Source organism: Oncorhynchus kisutch, linkage group LG8 (genome assembly GCF_002021735.2).
Source record: "Oncorhynchus kisutch isolate 150728-3 linkage group LG8, Okis_V2, whole genome shotgun sequence".
In the NCBI taxonomy this organism is placed as follows: Eukaryota; Metazoa; Chordata; class Actinopteri; order Salmoniformes; family Salmonidae; genus Oncorhynchus; species Oncorhynchus kisutch.
This window is the reverse complement of record NC_034181.2, coordinates 383,579-404,374: the sequence shown is the minus strand read 5'-3', so window position 1 is coordinate 404,374 and position 20,796 is coordinate 383,579. Positions and strand designations below refer to the sequence as shown.

Genomic DNA, 20,796 nt, shown 5'->3' with positions numbered 1-20,796 from the left:
ATGTCACTTGTTACGAACGGCAAAAGGGGGGGCGCACCAGTTTGAGTGTGTCAAGAACTGCAATGCTGCTGGGTTTTTCACTCTCAACAGTATCCTTTGTGTATCAAGAATGGGCCACCACCCAAATGACATCCAGAAAACTTGACAACTGTGGGGAGCATTGGAGTCAACATGGGTCAGCATCCATATGGAATGCTTTCGACACCTTGTAGAACAAATTGATGCTGTCCTGAGGGCAAAAGGGGGTGCAACTCCATATTAGGAAGGTGTTCCTAATGCTTTGTACACTCAGTGTATTTGCTGTGCTGTGTTACCTTGGTTGATGTGCTGGTCCAGAGGGCTCTGTGAAGGGCCCATTCCGCTGTGTAGTGCCCTCATCCCAATTCCCTTCATCTGGCCATAGTTCGTCTCATCTCCCATCCCCTTCTCATCAACGCCCTCCATCGGCTGGAAACACATTCACATCAACCTGGGATACTGTGGCTCGCCTTTAGTGAAGTGCATAGCGCACATATCATACAATTACATATAGTCATTCAATAGGATATCTGTGGCATATTTTATATACTGTATCATACAGCAACTTCAGAACTGTGGGTGTGTTGTAGTGTTGAGGATTACCTGGTGCATGGGGAGCATGGTGTCCTGAAGGTAGTCCCCAGCCCCCTGCCCCTGTAGGCTGGGGGGTCCGCTGGGGGGTCTGGGGGGTCCGGAGGGGCCTGGTCCTGGGGACCGGCCTGGGCACGGAGAGGGACCCGGGTGGGGCTGGGACATACCACCCGCATGCTCCGTAGGGGTGGACATCTACTGATCTACTGGCTGGCTGACTGACTGTACTACACCGGAGTGGAGGAAGTTTAGTCATTACATTTATTTCATCATTTTGTTGTTATTGATTTGTTTATTATTGATAAACCACATATAAATGTTTTTTACTTTCTGTAAGTCAGCTTGATATTTCAGACACTAATCATTATTGGTAATTGCGAATAGACATCAAATAATAGGCTATACATCAAAATAGGTCACTACACATCATAGGATGAGTATTTCTAATAAAATAAGTGTGAATTTTTAGATGATACGACTAAACAGTGTGGAGCAATTCCACAGTAACAGAATGATGCTGAAACTCAGATTTTTCACTTCAAATGTATGTCAAACAATTGCAACGTTAAACAAACCATACAACTCTATGCACAAGGATTACATTTAACAATTTCCACTGTTAAAAGTAGTGCCATCATTCTGTTTCCAAATGGAGCAAATGTAACTCAAAGTCTGTTCAAGAACGTTGAACAACATTTTAGGGAAACGAGTAGTTCAGTACAAACCGTAACACAACATAGCAAACGTTTCATGGAAGTGAACCTACCCCATGTAGTAGTTTGGGGTCAGACCATGCCCCCAGCGGTGTTCAAGTAAATGTGTTTTTGGAAAATGTGCACTGGAAATTGTTAAAAGTAGTCCTTGTGCATACACTGGTATAGTTTAACTTTGCAATCATTGGCTTTGTTTACATCATTCTGTTATCGTGGAATGTCCCTGTGATAACAATTTAAAAAACGGGTAGGAAAACACAGGGTTTGAAACAGACGAAGCAGAGTAGCGGAGCGTCTACATTTGCATAAAAATGTCCTGATTTAACCCAACACGCCTCCTCCCAGCTGACTGACCTGTCAACACGTGCATATGCGAAGTGTTTCATTAAGATCAAGGGAAGGTGTAGTGAGATAAATATCTTTATTTAATTTACTGTAGCTACGCATATTACCCGCATAACTGGATTATCGAATGTGTGAGTTTTAATGGCGCATAGTTTCGTCAATTTCAACCAAAATTGCTTTGTTTAGTAGCTTAGTGAAGCAAACCAGAGTACGCATACGTCTAAGTCACCTAAACAACGTAGAGGCTTTACACAAGACAATACAAATGGCGAAGATAACGGTTTGGCATGTTTTTTATCACATGCTGAAAACGCGGACGGTCGAGCTGAGCTGTCATTTCCTGACCAAAAAATTTAATCTGAAAGCAGGCCTCAACTTTTGCAGGTCTGTCAACGCTGTTGCAAAGTAGCTATTTATTTCATAAACATTTGTCATCTCAAGTCGCTAAAAAAAAGTGTCTATGTTAATACGCGGATGCATGAAATGATGGCAAAGCATTTACGTTCTTGTTAAAATTGGATCAAATCGTGTACAGATGTTGGGGGACGAGCAGCGCTGATTGGGTCACTCCTTCCCTGAACGACCGTTTCTCTGCTCAACTTCTAATATGGTGGCCGTTGCTATCAACCAAAATAAACCGTCAGGGACGGGAAATAAAAGTTGACATGTGAAATGTGATCACGCAGAATAAATGACATTTATTAGGATTTACTAAGCTGTTTTTTTTTAACCCCCCAACTCATGATATAAAAAACGGATAATTCAACAGAACGAATAGTGGCTAACGGTAGTTAACAGTAGCTAGCTAAGTTAGCTAGCTAGCAAAAGCATGCCACCAACTTCAAATCAAATGTACTGTAACCTACTACTAACAAGCTAGCTAGCAACGTAACGGCCAATAAACATTCGGTATAACTATTTGTCAAATACAGTAAACTTGAACTCTATTTACCTTACGGTAGACTAAACGGAATTCAGTCTAAAATATATATATATATACATTTCTGCTTTAAAATATGACTGCCATCTGTACGGTCCCTCCCTCTCTGTTTTTTTTACGTCTCAAGTTCAGGCTCTTCTGATTTGCCGAGACCGCATGAAAATACCACCAAACTGTAAAATGATTGGTTAAAGAATATATCAGTTATTACTTTCTCCGTTCTAAGGCGGGACTAATGTTCAGAAATCACTGAGAAAAAAAGTGTCTTCGTGCGTGTGGAAAACTCGTTATTACAGTGCCCGCTCTGACAAAGTTTCCAACGTAATGTTACAAAACATGCCAAATAAATACATCGAAATTAAATTGAAAACGTGCTCCTCTCGAACCACATCATTCACTATTCACAAAGGCTGTGTAGCTTTGTCTATTCCTTGACTTTCCCGAAGGAGCTGTGCTGTGTGCATGTACCATTGCAAAAGCCACTGATAATTATATGTAAGTCTAGACATCTTTCTGTTGTTGTTTCTTGTTGTAAAACTACATATCCCAACATTCAAATATTTGATTAAATAGGAAATTAATGTGATTATGTGGCAAATGGTGAACATGCCAGAACAGCATTATAGTAGGCCTACTGTGATTATCTGGTCAAGTGTTTAGTTTTCGTTAATATAAACAAACATCTGATAGAATATCTAGAGCCAGGAGTTTTTCCTAACCACATGACCTGATGAGGGTTAACTCCTGGATAGATAGGCCTGCTATAGAGTGAAGGTCTGTTGACCTGATGAGGGTTAACTCCTGGATAGATAGGCCTGCTATAGAGTGAAGGTCTGTTGACCTGATGAGGGTTAACTCCTGGATAGATAGGCCTGCTATAGAGTGAAGGTCTGTTGACCTGATGAGGGTTAACTCCTGGATAGATAGGCCTGCTATAGAGTGAAGGTCTGTTGACCTGATGAGGGTTAACTCCTGGATAGATAGGCCTGCTATAGAGTGAAGGTCTGTTGACCTGATGAGGGTTAACTCCTGGATAGATAGGCCTGCTATAGAGTGAAGGTCTGTTGACCTGATGAGGGTTAACTCCTGGATAGATAGGCCTGCTATAGAGTGAAGGTCTGTTGACCTGATGAGGGTTAACTCCTGGATAGATAGGCCTGCTATAGAGTGAAGGTCTGTTGACCTGATGAGGGTTAACTCCTGGATAGATAGGCCTGCTATAGAGTGAAGGTCTGTTGACCTGATGAGAGTTAACTCCTGGATAGATAGGCCTGCTATAGAGTGACGGTCTGTAGACCTGATGAGGGTTAACTCCTGGATAGATAGGCCTGCTATAGAGTGAAGGTCTGTTGACCTGATGAGGGTTAACTCCTGGATAGATAGGCCTGCTATAGAGTGAAGGTCTGTTGACCTGATGAGGGTTAACTCCTGGATAGATAGGCCTGCTATAGAGTGAAGGTCTGTTGACCTGATGAGAGTTAACTCCTGGATAGATAGGCCTGCTATAGAGTGACGGTCTGTAGACCTGATGAGGGTTAACTCCTGGATAGATAGGCCTGCTATAGAGAGCAAACCAGTGACCATCTGTAGATGAGCACAAATTTGTTAGAAGTGAAATTACAATATAGCTGCTCTACCACATAAAACCACTAGAGTGCAACATTGGCTAACATTTACCTGGAACTTTAGCATCAGAGTTGGGCACACACGAGGCTACAGCAGGCTAAGAGGGAATTTCACCAATTACAACAAGTAGCCACCACACCATAAACAGCCTGTAAGTTAGTCCAGCTGCTGCCTCCCTAACTTCCTTCCCACCTGTGTCTGCCTACCTGCCTCCCTACCTCTATCCCTGCCTGCCTCCCTACCTCTATCCCTGCCTCCCTCCCTACCTGCCTCCCAACCTACCAACCAACCTTCCTCATTCCCTCCCTATCTCCCTACCTACCTGCCTCCCTTTCAGCCTGTAAGTTAGTCCATCTGCTGCCTCCCTAACTACCTTCCCACCTGTGTCTGCCTGCCTGCTTCCCTTCCTACCTGCCTCCCTCCCTGCCTGCCTCTCTACCAACCTACCTACCTACCTGCCTCCCTACCTACCTGCCTGTCTTCCTCCCTCCTTACCTGCTTCCCTACCTGCTTCCCTGCCTACCTGCCTCCCTACCTCTATACATGCCTCCCTCCCTACCTACCTCCCTTCCTGCCTCCAAACCTACCTCCCTCCTTCCCTCCCTGTCTCCCTACCTACTTGCCAACCTACCTTCCCGCCTCCCTACCTACCTGCCTGCCATGTTGGACAGTAGAGAGAGCAACCAGAGAACTGTAAGCTCTAAACCAACATGTCATGTTTAGAGTGATGTAGTGAAACCACCATTTAAATCTCATTCAGCCTAATGAGAAGCTAAAAGGCAGGAGATGCAAATAGCCCATCAACAGGGTCGCTCACATTTGCATTCCCTGACATCAGAAACTTTGTTGATGATGTCACACAAACACAGCTGTCTTCACAGGTGATTTATATGGTTAAACTTGAAAAGCAAACAAAAAAATGTACCTATCTTTATTAAATATGCAGTTTTACATTTACTTGACCATGCCCACATTGAAATATATTATAGATATTATTATATATTACAGATATTTAACAGAGTAAAAAATACTTCAAGTTTGCAGTATGGTCCATGTCTCAGAAGATAAACAACAGATTCTCACCTTTTTACTGTGGTTTAATATTTGGTCCACATACCCGAAAATGTTCAAACAGTACAATATGACAGGCCTCCTGAATAGTGCAGTGGTCTAAGGCACTGCATCACAGGCTGTGTCACAACCTGCCGTGACCGGGAGCCCCAAAGGGCGGCGCACAATTGGCCCAGCACCGTCCAGGTTAGGGGAGGGTTTGGCCGGGAGGCTTTCCTTGGCTCAGATCTATTATAATTGTGCCGGAGGGGATGGCTGCCATTTAATGGGCTCCTAACCAACTGTGCTATTTTGTTTGTTTTGTCAAATTGTTTGTAACTCATTTTGTTCATAATTTCTTATGATGGAAAAGAGCTTCTGGACGGGAATTATGTACTGCTTTGTCAAAACAAGGCCAAAATCCCTGTCTTCTCCGTGAAGAGAAGAAGAAGGAAAAGGGGAAGGAGGGTGGTGTTGCCTTGTAAGAGTTTGCAGACGAGTAGATAAGCCACCACTTCCCTCCGTATTATTGGCCAACGTGCAATCATTGGAAAACAAACTGAACGATCTACAATTAAGACTATCCTACCAACATAAAGAAATAAGAGAATTGGAATAGAAATGGGAAAACTGCAAAAAAAAACATTTTAAAACCATAACTAGGTTATTTTCTGTATGGGTAATTTATTCATTTATATCTGTAACCTTGTTTAAAAATACTTTGTAAATTACATTTTATTATCAATTATTAAAGGTCTTTCAAGGCCACTGTGTGAATACATGCATTTCCTCAATCGGGTAATTAAAAACTGTAGTATCTTATGTTTCACCGAGACGTGGCTGAACGACAACCTCATTTCAACCTGCATGTCATATGTGCAACCAGAGGAAAAAAACTCTTGACCACCTTTATTTCACACACAGACACGCATTCAAAGCTCTCCCTCACCCTCCATTTGGCAAATCTGACCCTAATTAATTTAAACGTATTAACCCTTGCCAGTCTGCTGGCCCAGATGGCTCCCTATCCGTGTCCATCAGAGCATGCGTAGAACAGCTGGCTGGTGTGTTTACGGACATATTCAATCAATCCTTATCCCAGTCTGCTGTTCCTACATGCTTCAAGAGGACCACCCTAAGAAAGCTAAGGTAACTGAGCTAAACGACTATCACCCCGTAGCACTTCCGTCATCATGAAGTGCTTTGAGAGACTAGTCAAGGACCGTATCACCTCCACCCTACCTGACACACTAGACCCACTCCAATTTGCTTACCACCCCAATAGGTCCACAGACAAGGCAATCACCATCACGCTGCACACTGCCCTAACCCATCTGGACCAGAGGAATACCTATGTAAGAATGCTGTTCATTGACTAGAGCTCAGCATAACACCATAGTACCCTCCAAACTCGTCATTAAGCTCGAGACCCTGGGTCTCGACACCGCCCTGTGCAACTGGGTCCTGGACTTTCTGAGGGGCCGCCCCCCGGTGGGCTCTCAGCCCCCTCCTGTATTCCCTGTTCACCCATGACTGCGTGGCCATGCACGCCTCCAACTCAATCATCAATTTTGCAAACGACACAACAGTAGTAGGCTGGATTACCAACAACGATGGGTCGGCCTACAGGGAGAAGGTAAGGGCCCTCAGAGTGTGGTGTCAGGAAAATAACCTCACACTTAACGTCAACAAAACAAAGGAGATGATCGTGGACTTCAGGAAATGGGTTTGAAAACTATTACAGACTACTAAGGGAAATCCAACGGCGAGCTGCCCAGTGACGTGAGCCTACCAGGCAAGTGAAATGCTTTTTAGGCTCGCTTGGAGGCAAGCAACACTGAAGCAAGGTCAGCATTCACTTAGCTGTGGGACCAGATCGATTACCAGGACTCAAAGCATGCGCGTACCAACTGGGTCTTCACTGACATTTTCATGCTCTGACTGACCAAGTCAGAGACCACCTTTATTTCACACACAGACACACAGATACATAGACACGCATTCAAAGCTCTCCCTCACCCTCCATTTGGAAAATCTGACCCTAATTAATTTAAACGTATTAACCCTCGCCAGTCTGCTGGCCCAGATGGCTCCCTATCCGCCTCCTTTTTACCTACTTTTTGCAAACAGACCCCCTGTGCCCAAGAAATCAAAGGTAACCTGCCTCGTAGCACTCACATCAGTAGCAATGAAGTGCTTGTCATGGCTCACATCAACAGCATCCTCACGGATACCCTAGAACCACAGATGACACACTCTCTATTGCACTCCACACTGCCCTTTCCCACCTGGACTAATTCTTTTTATTTAACAAGTAATTTAAGAACAAATTCTTATTTTAAATGACAGTTTAGGAACAGTGGGTTAACTGCCTTGTTCAGGGGCAGAACAGATTTGTACCTTGTCAGCTCAGGGATTTGATCTTGCAACCTTTCGATGGCCCCACTAAAGCAACACGTTAGAATGCTGTCCATTGACTACAGCTCAGCGTTCAACACCATAGTGTTGAATGCTGAGCTAAGGATCCTGGACTAAACACCTCCCACTGCAACAGTTAACCCACTCTTACTAGGCTGTCATTGAAAATAAGAATTTGTTCTTAACTGACTTTCCTAGTTAAATAAAGGTCAAATAAAAAATCTATATTCTATGTTCGGGAGTCATAAGTTTGAGCTTGGCGCCATTCTTCCTCCACTTGGTCCCTCCACTGTCACTGATGTAAGTTTGGGTTTTCTTCTGCCCTTTTGTCATCTGTTTTCAAAAGTCCCGCGCTCAGCAGGAGGAGAGGGCGGGGCTGTCTGACATCACCAGAAATTGTGATCAAACTTGAGTCATAATATGATCTGGAATGTGTCCCAGTGATCTCTTGTTCACTTTCCTTCATGGACCTGAAAGGAAATTATTGGTATATGGAAACTTCCTCTAGTCTAGCTATCCCATGCCAATACTAATCCAATGCTCTTCTTGGGAGTAGTGAACGAGACACACTTGAATAAATCTGTCCCATTCTTCATTATTTATCTATGGATATCTGAGCTTTATAAATATGATTTCAGATGAGATTATGAGATAAAGAAATACACAAAACAAATGCTATCACATGGCTCATCATGAATAAAGGTAGTTTTCATTTAGCAGTAGGTTATAATCCTAGTAACATGTTACCAGATTTCCTGTTATATAGTTTTCATGTATTTAGACTACAATACACAGCAATCTCTGCTGGGATATTTTGAGTAGAATTAAACAAATTAAAGAATGGTGCTTAGATGTATAGGCGAGCCTAACTTTCTTTATTTTCTTAGTATATGATGGAAGACTCAGCAAGATAATGACATCGATATATATTATATAGACTACTACTATAACTACTCCATTGACCTTAAGAATCCCATCACACCCCAGACACTCAGGGCATCTACGAACATTTGAATAATAAACCAGACAAGTAAATAAGCAAAACCCATGGCTAAACTTACTAGGACATCCCTGTCTGACAACACTCTTTCTCATATATAACCCTAACCTCATCCTTTTATATATTGATCTAATAGACCAGGATGTACTCCAGGTTCCTGAATGTAAATGCAATCAAATAAACAGCCTTGTGAAAATGTTAATCCACTGCTTCAGAGGTTTGGTCCAGGACCGACCAGGAAGAGTCTAGCCCACAGTCCTTTGACAGTAAAAAGATTAATGGTTGTGGTTCCCATTCACCTTGAAACCCGGTGAAGGGCTAAGGACTCTTCCATGAAATTATTCAAAGTCCATTGACCCTATTAAAATTAATTGGGCAAGCGATGGCACATTAAACATGACAGACCTATTGACCTACATACCTACAGACTTATTTTTTTATTTCTTTTTTTATTTAACCTTTATTTAACTAGGTAAGTCAGTTCAGAACAAATTCTTATTTACAATGACGGCGGGGACAGGGGCTGGGATTAAACATTTAAAATATATAAATATAGGACAAAACACACATCACAACAAGACAGACACCATAACACTACATAAAGAGAGACCTAAGACAACACAACAGCATGGTAACAACACAACACGACAACAACAACAGGGTAGCAGGACAACATGGTAGTAGCACAACATGACAACAACATGGTAGCAACACAACATGACAACAACATGGTAGCAACACAACATGGTAGCAACACAACATGACAACAACATGGTAGCAACACATCATGGTAGCAACACAACATGACAACAACATGGTAGCAACACAACATGACAACAACATGGTAGCAACACAACATGACAACAACATGGTAGCAACACATCATGGTAGCAACACAACATGACAACAACATGGTAGCAACACAACATGACAACAACATGGTAGCAACACAACATGGTAGCAGCAGAAAACATGGTACAAACATTATTGGGCACAGACAACAGCACAAAGGGCAAGAAGGTCGAGACAACAATACATCATGAAAAGCAGTCACAACTATCTTTAAGACCTATAGACCTACAGGCTAATAGACCTATAGACTTACAGGATTATAGACCTATAGACTTACAGGCTACTAGACCTATAAATCTATAGATTTACAGGCTTTTAGACCTATAGACTTACAGGCTACTAGACCTATAGACTTACAGTATACTAGACCTATAGACCTACAGGCAACTAGACCTATAGACCTATAGACTTACAGTATACTAGACCTATAGACCTACAGGCTACTAGACCTATAGACTTACAGGCTACTAGACCTATAGACTTACAGGCTACGAGACCTATAGACTTACAGGATACTAGACCTATAGACCTATAGACTTACAGGCTACTAGACCTATTTACTTATAGGCTACTAGACCTATAGACCTACAGGCTACTAGACCTATAGACTTACAGTATACTAGACCTATAGACTTACAGGCTACTAGACCTATAGACCTATAGACTTACAGGCTACGAGACCTATAGACTTACAGGATACTAGACCTATAGACCTATAGACCTACAGGCTACTAGACCTATAGACTTACAGGCTACTAGACCTATTTACTTATAGGCTACTAGACCTATAGACCTACAGGCTACTAGACCTATAGACTTACAGTATACTAGACCTATAGACTTACAGGCTACTAGACCTATAGACCTATAGACTTACAGGCTACGAGACCTATAGACTTACAGGATACTAGACTTATAGACCTATAGACTTACAAGCTACTAGACCTATAGACCTACAGGCTACTAGACCTATAGACTTACAGGCTACTAGACCTATAGACTTACAGTATACTAGACGAATAGACATACAGGCTACTAGACCTACAGACTTACAGCCTACTACACCTATAGACCTATAGACTTACAGGCTACTAGACCTATAGAATTACAGGCTACTAGACCTATATACTTACAGGCTACTAGACCTATAGACCTACAGTATACTAGACCTATAGACTTACAGGCTACTAGACCTATAGACGTACAGGCTACTAGACCTATAGACTTACAGTATACTAGACCTATAGACCTACAGGCTACTAGACCTATAGACCTATAGGCTACTAGACCTATAGACTTACAGTATACTAGACCTATAGACTTACAGGCTACTAGACCTATAGACCTATAGACTTACAGGCTACTAGACCTATATACTTACAGGCTACTAGACCTATAGACCTACAGTATACTAGACCTATAGACCTACAGGCTACTAGACCTATAGACCTACAGGATTATAGACCTATAGACTTACAGGCTACTAGACCTATAGACCTACAGGATTATAGACCTATAGACCTACAGGCTACTAGACCTATAGACCTACAGGATTATAGACCTATAGACCTACAGGCTACTAGACCTATAGACTTACAGTATACTAGACCTATAGACTTACAGGCTACTAGACCTATAGACCTATAGACTTACAGGCTACTAGACCTATAGACTTACAGGCTACTAGACCTATAGACTTACAGGCTACTAGACCTATAGACCTACAGGATTATAGACCTATAGACTTACAGGCTACTAGACCTATAGACCTACAGGATTATAGACCTATAGACCTACAGGCTACTAGACCTATAGACTTACAGTATACTAGACCTATAGACCTACAGGCTACTAGACCTATAGACTTACAGGCTACTAGACCTATAGACTTACAGGCTACTAGACCTATATACTTACAGGCTACTAGACCTATAGACCTACAGTATACTAGACCTATAGACTTACAGGCTACTAGACCTATAGACTTACAGGCTACGAGACCTATAGACCTACAGTATACTAGACCTATAGACTTACAGGCTACTAGACCTATAGACTTACAGGCTTCTAGACCTATAGACTTTACAGGCTACTAGACCTATAGACCTATAGACTTACAGGCTACTAGACCTATTTACTTACAGGCTACTAGACCTATAGACTTACAGTATACTAGACCTATAGACCTACAGGCGACTAGACCTATAGACTTACAGGCTACTAGACCTATAGACTTACAGGCTACTAGACCTATAGACCTACAGGATTATATACCTATAGACGTACAGGCTACTAGACCTATAGACCTATAGACTTACAGGCTACTAGACCTATTTACTTACAGGCTACTAGACCTATAGACTTACAGTATACTAGACCTATAGACCTACAGGCGACTAGACCTATAGACTTACAGGCTACTAGACCTATAGACTTACAGGCTACTAGACCTATAGACTTACAGGCTACTAGACCTATAGACTTACAGGCTACTAGACCTATAGACCTACAGGATTATATACCTATAGACGTACAGGCTACTAGACCTATAGACCTATAGACTTACAGGCTACTATTTATTTTTATTTATTTTATTTCACCTTTATTTAACCAGGTAGGCTAGTTGAGAACAAGTTCTCATTTGCAACTGCGACCTGGCCAAGATAAAGCATAGCAGTGTGAGCATACAACAAAGAGTTACACATGGAGTAAACAATTAACAAGTCAATAACACAGTAGAAAACAAAGGGGGGGTCTATATACAATGTGTGCAAAAGGCATGAGGAGGTAGGCAAATAATTACAATTTTGCAGATTAACACTGGAGTGATAAATGATCAGATGGTCATGTACAGGTAGAGATATTGGTGTGCAGAAGAGCAGAAAAGTAAATAAATAAAAACAGTATGGGGATGAGGTAGGTGAAAAGGGTGGGCTATTTACCAATAGACTATGTACAGCTGCAGCGATCGGTTAGCTGCTCAGATAGCTGATGTTTGAAGTTGGTGAGGGAGATAAAAGTCTCCAACTTCAGCGATTTTTGCAATTCGTTCCAGTCACAGGCAGCAGAGTACTGGAACGAAAGGCGGCCAAATGAGGTGTTGGCTTTAGGGATGATCAGTGAGATACACCTGCTGGAGCGCGTGCTACGGATGGGTGTTGCCATCGTGACCAGTGAGCTGAGATAAGGCGGAGCTTTACCTAGCATAGACTTGTAGATGACCTGGAGCCAGTGGGTCTGGCGACGAATATGTAGCGAGGGCCAGCCGACTAGAGCATACAAGTCGCAGTGGTGGGTGGTATAAGGTGCTTTAGTGACAAAACGGATGGCACTGTGATAGACTGCATCCAGTTTGCTGAGTAGAGTGTTGGAAGCCATTTTGTAGATGACATCGCCGAAGTCGAGGATCGGTAGGATAGTCAGTTTTACTAGGGTAAGCTTGGCGGCTTGAGTGAAGGAGGCTTTGTTGCGGAATAGAAAGCCGACTCTTGATTTGATTTTCGATTGGAGATGTTTGATATGAGTCTGGAAGGAGAGTTTGCAGTCTAGCCAGAACCCTAGGTACTTATAGACGTCCACATATTCTAGGTCGGAACCATCCAGGGTGGTGATGCTAGTCGGGCATGCAGGTGCAGGCAGCGACCGGTTGAAAAGCATGCATTTGGTTTTACTAGCGTTTAAGAGCAGTTGGAGGCCACGGAAGGAGTGTTGTATGGCATTGAAGCTTGTTTGGAGGTTAGATAGCACAGTGTCCAAAGACGGGCCGAAAGTATATAGAATGGTGTCGTCTGCGTAGAGGTGGATCAGGGAATCGCCCGCAGCAAGAGCAACATCATTGATATACACAGAGAAAAGAGTCGGCCCGAGAATTGAACCCTGTGGCACCCCCATAGAGACTGCCAGAGGACCGGACAGCATGCCCTCCGATTTGACGCACTGAACTCTGTCTGCAAAGTAATTGGTGAACCAGGCAAGGCAGTCATCCGAAAAACCGAGGCTACTGAGTCTGCCGATAAGAATATGGTGATTGACAGAGTCGAAAGCCTTGGCAAGGTCGATGAAGACGGCTGCACAGTACTGTCTTTTATCGATGGCGGTTATGATATCGTTTAGTACCTTGAGTGTGGCTGAGGTGCACCCATGACCGGCTCGGAAACCAGATTGCACAGCGGAGAAGGTACGGTGGGATTCGAGATGGTCAGTGACCTGTTTGTTGACTTGGCTTTCGAAGACCTTAGATAGGCAGGGCAGGATGGATATAGGTCTGTAACAGTTTGGGTCCAGGGTGTCTCCCCCTTTGAAGAGGGGGATGACTGCGGCAGCTTTCCAATCCTTGGGGATCTCAGACGAGATGAAAGAGAGGTTGAACAGGCTGGTAATAGGGGTTGCGACAATGGTGGCAGATAGTTTCAGAAATAGAGGGTCCAGATTGTCAAGCCCAGCTGATTTGTACGGGTCCAGGTTTTGCAGCTCTTTCAGAACATCTGCTATCTGGATTTGGGTAAAGGAGAACCTGGAGAGGCTTGGGCGAGGAGCTGCGGGGGGGGGCGGAGCTGTTGGCCGAGGTTGAAGTAGCCAGGCGGAAGGCATGGCCAGCCGTTGAGAAATGCTTATTGAAGTTTATCAGTGGTGACCGTGTTACCTAGCCTCAGTGCAGTGGGCAGCTGGGAGGAGGTGCTCTTGTTCTCCATGGACTTCACAGTGTCCCAGAACTTTTTGGAGTTGGAGCTACAGGATGCAAACTTCTGCCTGAAGAAGCTGGCCTTAGCTTTCCTGACTGACTGCGTGTATTGGTTCCGGACTTCCCTGAACAGTTGCATATCACTGGGACTATTCGATGATATTGCAGTCCGCCACAGGATGTTTTTGTGCTGGTCGAGGGCAGTCAGGTCTGGGGTGAACCAAGGGCTGTATCTGTTCTTAGTTCTGCATTTTTTTGAATGGAGCATGCTTATCTAAAATTGTGAGGAAGTTACTTTTAAAGAATGACCAGGCATCCTCAACTGACGGGATGAGGTCAATGTCCTTCCAGGATACCCGGGCCAGGTCGATTAGAAAGGCCTGCTCACAGAAGTGTTTTAGGGAGCGTTTGACAGTGATGAGGGGTGGTCGTTTGACTGCGGCTCCGTAGCGGATACAGGCAATGAGGCAGTGATCGCTGAGATCCTGGTTGAAGACAGCGGAGGTGTATTTGGAGGGCCAGTTGGTCAGGATGACGTCTATGAGGGTGCCCTTTTTTACAGAGTTAGGGTTGTACCTGGTGGGTTCCTTGATGATTTGTGTGAGATTGAGGGCATCTAGCTTAGATTGTAGGACTGGCGGGGTGTTAAGCATATCCCAGTTTAGGTCACCTAACAGAACAAACTCTGAAGCTAGATGGGGGGCGATCAATTCACAATACTAGACCTATAGACCTATAGACCTATAGACCTATAGACTTACAGTATACTAGACCTATAGACCTATAGACTTACAGGCTACTAGACCTATAGACTTACAGGCTACTAGACCTATAGACTTACAGGCTACTAGACCTATAGATCTACAGGATTATAGACCTATAGACTTACAGGCTACTAGACCTATAGACTTACAGTATACTAGACCTATAGACCTACAGGCTACTAGACCTATAGACCTATAGACTTACAGGCTACTAGACCTATAGAATTACAGGCTACTAGACCTATAGACTTACAGGCTACTAGACCTATAGACATACAGGCTACTAGACCTATAGACCTACAGTATACTAGGCCTATAGACTTACAGGCTACTATACCTATAGACTTACAGACTACTAGACCTACAGACTTACAGGCTACTAGACCTATAGACCTACAGGATTATAGCCCTTTAGACTTCCAGGCTACTAGACCTATAGACCTATAGACTTACAGTATACTAGACCTATAGACCTACAGGCCACTAGACCTATAGACCTATCGACTTAGAGGCTTCTAGACCTATAGACTTACAGGCTACTAGACCTATAGAATTACAGGCTACTAGACCTATAGACTTACAAGCTACTAAACCTATAGACTTACAGGCTACTAGATCTATAGACTTACAGGCTACTAGACCTATAGACTTACAGGCTACTAGACCTATAGACGTACAGGCTACTAGACCTATAGACCTACAGGATTATAGACCTATAGACTTACAGGCTACTAGACCTATAGACCTATAGACTTACAGGCTACGAGACCTATAGACTTACAGTATACTAGACCTATAGACTTACAGGCTACTAGACCTATAGACCTATAGAATTACAGGCTACTAGACCTATATACTTACAGGCTACTAGACCTATAGACCTACAGTATACTAGACCTATAGACTTACAGGCTACTAGACCTACAGACTTACAGGCTACTAGACCTATAGACCTATAGACCTACAGGCTACTAGACCTATAGACTTACAGGCTGCTAGACCTATAGACCTATAGACTTACAGGCTACTAGACCTATAGCCACACAGGCTACTAGACCTATAGACCTACAGTATACTAGACCTATAGACTTACAGGCTACTATACCTATAGACTTACAGGCTACTAGACCTACAGACTTACAGGCTACTAGACCTATAGACCTACAGGATTATAGACCTTTAGACTTCCAGGCTACTAGACCTATAGACCTATAGACTTACAGTATACTAGACCTATAGACCTACAGGCTACTAGACCTATAGACTTACAGGCTACTAGACCTACAGACTTACAGGCTACTAGACCTATATAATTACAGGCTACTAGACCCATGGACTTACAGTATACTAGACCTATAGACTTACAGGCTACTAGACCTATAGACCTACAGGATTATAGACCTATAGACTTACAGGCTACTAGACCTATAGACTTACAGGCTACTAGACCTATAGACCTACAGGCTACTAGACCTATAGACTTACAAGCTACTAAACCTATAGACTTACAGGCTACTAGACCTATAGACTTACAGGCTACTAGACCTATAGACTTACAGGCTACTAGACCTATAGACTTACAGACTACTAGACCTATAGACCTACAGGATTATAGACCTATAGACTTACAGGCTACTAGACCTATAGACTTACAGGCTACTAGACCTAGTGGTGTGGGGGCTGTGCTTTGGCAAAGTGGGTGGGGTTATATCCTTCCTGTTTGGCCCTGTCCGGGGGTGTCCTCGGATGGGGCCACAGTGTCTCCTGACCCCTCCTGTCTCAGCCTCCAGTATTTATGCTGCAGTAGTTTATGTGTCGGGGGGCTGGGGTCAGTTTGTTATATCTGGAGTACTTCTCCTGTCCTATTCGGTGTCCTGTGTGAATCTAAGTGTGCGTTCTCTAATTCTCTCCTTCTCTCTTTCTTTCTCTATCTCGGGAGGACCTGAGCCCTAGGACCATGCCCCAGGACTACCTGACATGATGACTCCTTGCTGTCCCCAGTCCACCTGGCCATGCTGCTGTTCCAGTTTCAACTGACCTGAGCCCTAGGACCATGCCCCAGGACTACCTGACATGATGACTCCTTGCTGTCCCCAGTCCACCTGGCCATGCTGCTGTTCCAGTTTCAACTTCCACCTGACTGTGCTGCTGCTCGAGTTTCAACTGTTCTGCCTTATTATTATTATTCGACCATGCTGGTCATTTATGAACATTTGAACATCTTGGCCATGTTCTGTTATAATCTCCACCCGGCACAGCCAGAAGAGGACTGGCGCTCCCACATAGCCTGGTTCCTCTCTAGGTTTCTTCCTAGGTTTTGGCCTTTCTAGGGAGTTTTTCCTAGCCACCGTGCTTCTCCACCTGCATTGCTTGCTGTTTGGGGTTTTAGGCTGGGTTTCTGTACAGCACTTTGAGATATCAGCTGATGTACGAAGGGCTATATAAATAAATTTGATTTGATTTGATTTGATTTAGACCTATAGACCTACAGGATTATAGACCTATAGACTTACAGGCTACTAGACCTATAGACTTACAGGCTACTAGACCTATAGACCTATAGACTTACAGGCTACTAGACCTATAGACTTACAGGCTACTAGACCTATAGACCTATAGACTTACAGGCTACTAGACCTATAGACCTATAGACTTACAGGCTACTAGACCTATAAACTTATAGTATACTAGACCTATAGACTTACAGGCTACTAGACCTATAGACCTATAGACTTACAGGCTACTAGACCTATAGAATTACAGGCTACTAGACCTATAGACCTACAGGATTATAGACCTAAAGACTTACAAGCTACTAGACCTATAGACTTACAGTATACTAGACCTATAGACCTTCAGGCTACTAGACCTATAGACCTATAGACCTACAGGCTACTAGACCTATAGACTTACAGTATACTAGACCTATAGACCTACAGGCTACTAGACCTATAGACTTACAGTATACTAGACCTATAGACTTACAGGCTACTAGACCTATAGACCTATAGACTTACAGGCTACTAGACCTATAGACTTACAGGCTACTAGACCTATAGACTTACAGGCTACTAGACCTATAGACTTACAGTATACTAGACCTATAGACCTACAGGCTACTAGACCTATAGACTTACAGGCTACTAGACCTATATACTTACAGGCTACTAGACCTATAGACTTACAGGCTACTAGACCTATAGACTTACAGTATACTAGACCTATAGACCTACAGGCTACTAGACCTATAGACTTACAGGCTACTAGACCTATAGACTTACAGGCTACTAGACCTATAGACCTACAGGATTATATACCTATAGACTTACAGGCTACTAGACCTATAGACTTACAGGCTACTAGACCTATAGACTTACAGGCTACTAGACCTATAGACTTACAGGCTACTAGACCTATAGACCTACAGGATTATATACCTATAGACTTACAGGCTACTAGACCTATAGACTTACAGGCTACTAGACCTATAGACCTATAGACTTACAGGCTACTAGACCTATAGACCTATAGACTTACAGTATACTAGACCTATAGACCTATAGACTTACAGGCTACTAGACCTATAGACTTACAGGCTACTAGACCTATAGACGTACAGGCTACTAGACCTATAGACCTACAGGATTATAGACCTATAGACTTACAGGCTACTAGACCTATAGACTTACAGGCTACTAGACCTATAGACTTACAGGCTACTAGACCTATAGAATTACAGGCTACTAGACCTATAGACTTACAGGCTACTAGACCTATAGACTTACAGGCTACTAGACCTATAGACATACAGGCTACTAGACCTATAGACTTACAGGCTACTAGACCTATAGACCTATAGACTTACAGTATACTAGACCTATATACCTACAGGCTACTAGACCTATAGACCTATAGACTTACAGGCTTCTAGACCTATAGACTTACAGGCTACTAGACCTATAGACTTACAGGCTACTAGACCTATAGACCTATAGACTTACAGGCTACTATACCTATAGACCTACATGATTATAGACCTATAGACTTACAGGCTACTAGACCTATAGACCTATAGACTTACAGTCTACTAGACCTATAGACCTATACACTTACAGTATACTAGACCTATAAACCTATAGATTTACAGGCTTCTAGACCTATATACTTACAGGCTACTAGACCTATAGACCTACAGGCTACTAGACCTATAGACCTATAGACTTACAGGCTTCTAGACCTATAGACTTACAGGCTACTAGACCTATAGACTTACAGGCTACTAGACCTATAGACCTATAGACTTACAGGCTACTATACCTATAGACCTACATGATTATAGACCTATAGACTTACAGGCTACTAGACCTATAGACCTATAGACTTGCAGTATACTAGACCTATAGACCTACAGGCTACTAGACCTATAGACCTATAGACTTACAGGCTACTAGACCTATAGACTTACAGACTACTAGACCTATAGACCTACAGGATTATAGACCTATAGACTTACAGGCTACTAGACCTATAGACTTACAGGCTACTAGACCTAGTGGTGTGGGGGCTGTGCTTTGGCAAAGTGGGTGGGGTTATATCCTTCCTGTTTGGCCCTGTCCGGGGGTGTCCTCGGATGGGGCCACAGTGTCTCCTGACCCCTCCTGTCTCAGCCTCCAGTATTTATGCTGCAGTAGTTTATGTGTCGGGGGGCTGGGGTCAGTTTGTTATATCTGGAGTACTTCTCCTGTCCTATTCGGTGTCCTGTGTGAATCTAAGTGTGCGTTCTCTAATTCTCTCCTTCTCTCTTTCTTTCTCTATCTCGGGAGGACCTGAGCCCTAGGACCATGCCCCAGGACTACCTGACATGATGACTCCTTGCTGTCCCCAGTCCACCTGGCCATGCTGCTGTTCCAGTTTCAACTGACCTGAGCCCTAGGACCATGCCCCAGGACTACCTGACATGATGACTCCTTGCTGTCCCCAGTCCACCTGGCCATGCTGCTGTTCCAGTTTCAACTTCCACCTGACTGTGCTGCTGCTCGAGTTTCAACTGTTCTGCCTTATTATTATTATTCGACCATGCTGGTCATTTATGAACATTTGAACATCTTGGCCATGTTCTGTTATAATCTCCACCCGGCACAGCCAGAAGAGGACTGGCGCTCCCACATAGCCTGGTTCCTCTCTAGGTTTCTTCCTAGGTTTTGGCCTTTCTAGGGAGTTTTTCCTAGCCACCGTGCTTCTCCACCTGCATTGCTTGCTGTTTGGGGTTTTAGGCTGGGTTTCTGTACAGCACTTTGAGATATCAGCTGATGTACGAAGGGCTATATAAATAAATTTGATTTGATTTGATTTGATTTAGACCTATAGACCTACAGGATTATAGACCTATAGACTTACAGGCTACTAGACCTATAGACTTACAGGCTACTAGACCTATAGACCTATAGACTTACAGGCTACTAGACCTATAGACTTACAGGCTACTAGACCTATAGACCTATAGACTTACAGGCTACTAGACCTATAGACCTATAGACTTACAGGCTACTAGACCTATAAACTTATAGTATACTAGACCTATAGACTTACAGGCTACTAGACCTATAGACCTATAGACTTACAGGCTACTAGACCTATAGAATTACAGGCTACTAGACCTATAGACCTACAGGATTATAGACCTAAAGACTTACAAGCTACTAGACCTATAGACTTACAGTATACTAGACCTATAGACCTTCAGGCTACTAGACCTATAGACCTATAGACCTACAGGCTACTAGACCTATAGACTTACA

General features: G+C 43.2%; 1 protein-coding gene across 14 annotated transcripts in view; it reads right to left on the bottom strand.

Moving 5' to 3' along the window:
• The window catches only part of smarca2 (SWI/SNF related BAF chromatin remodeling complex subunit ATPase 2), a 130,947-nt gene extending 128,204 nt beyond the window's left edge, over window positions 1–2,743 (bottom strand). For 7 of the 14 annotated variants that reach the window (XM_031829504.1, XM_031829509.1, XM_031829510.1 and 4 more), the window contains exons 1-3: window positions 2,620–2,737; window positions 622–836; window positions 315–447 (exon numbers count right to left, since the gene is read on the bottom strand). In XM_031829504.1, coding sequence (XP_031685364.1) covers window positions 315–447; window positions 622–804 — 316 coding nt within the window. In that variant the 5' untranslated portion in view covers window positions 805–836; window positions 2,620–2,737. Of the gene's footprint in view, window positions 1–314; window positions 448–621; window positions 837–1,375; window positions 1,394–1,676; window positions 2,338–2,619 lie in introns of those variants that run through there. The other 7 variants (XM_031829514.1, XM_031829518.1, XM_031829507.1 and 4 more) reach the window with 7 other exon arrangements.
• Between the last annotated feature and the right edge of the window lie 18,053 nt (window positions 2,744–20,796).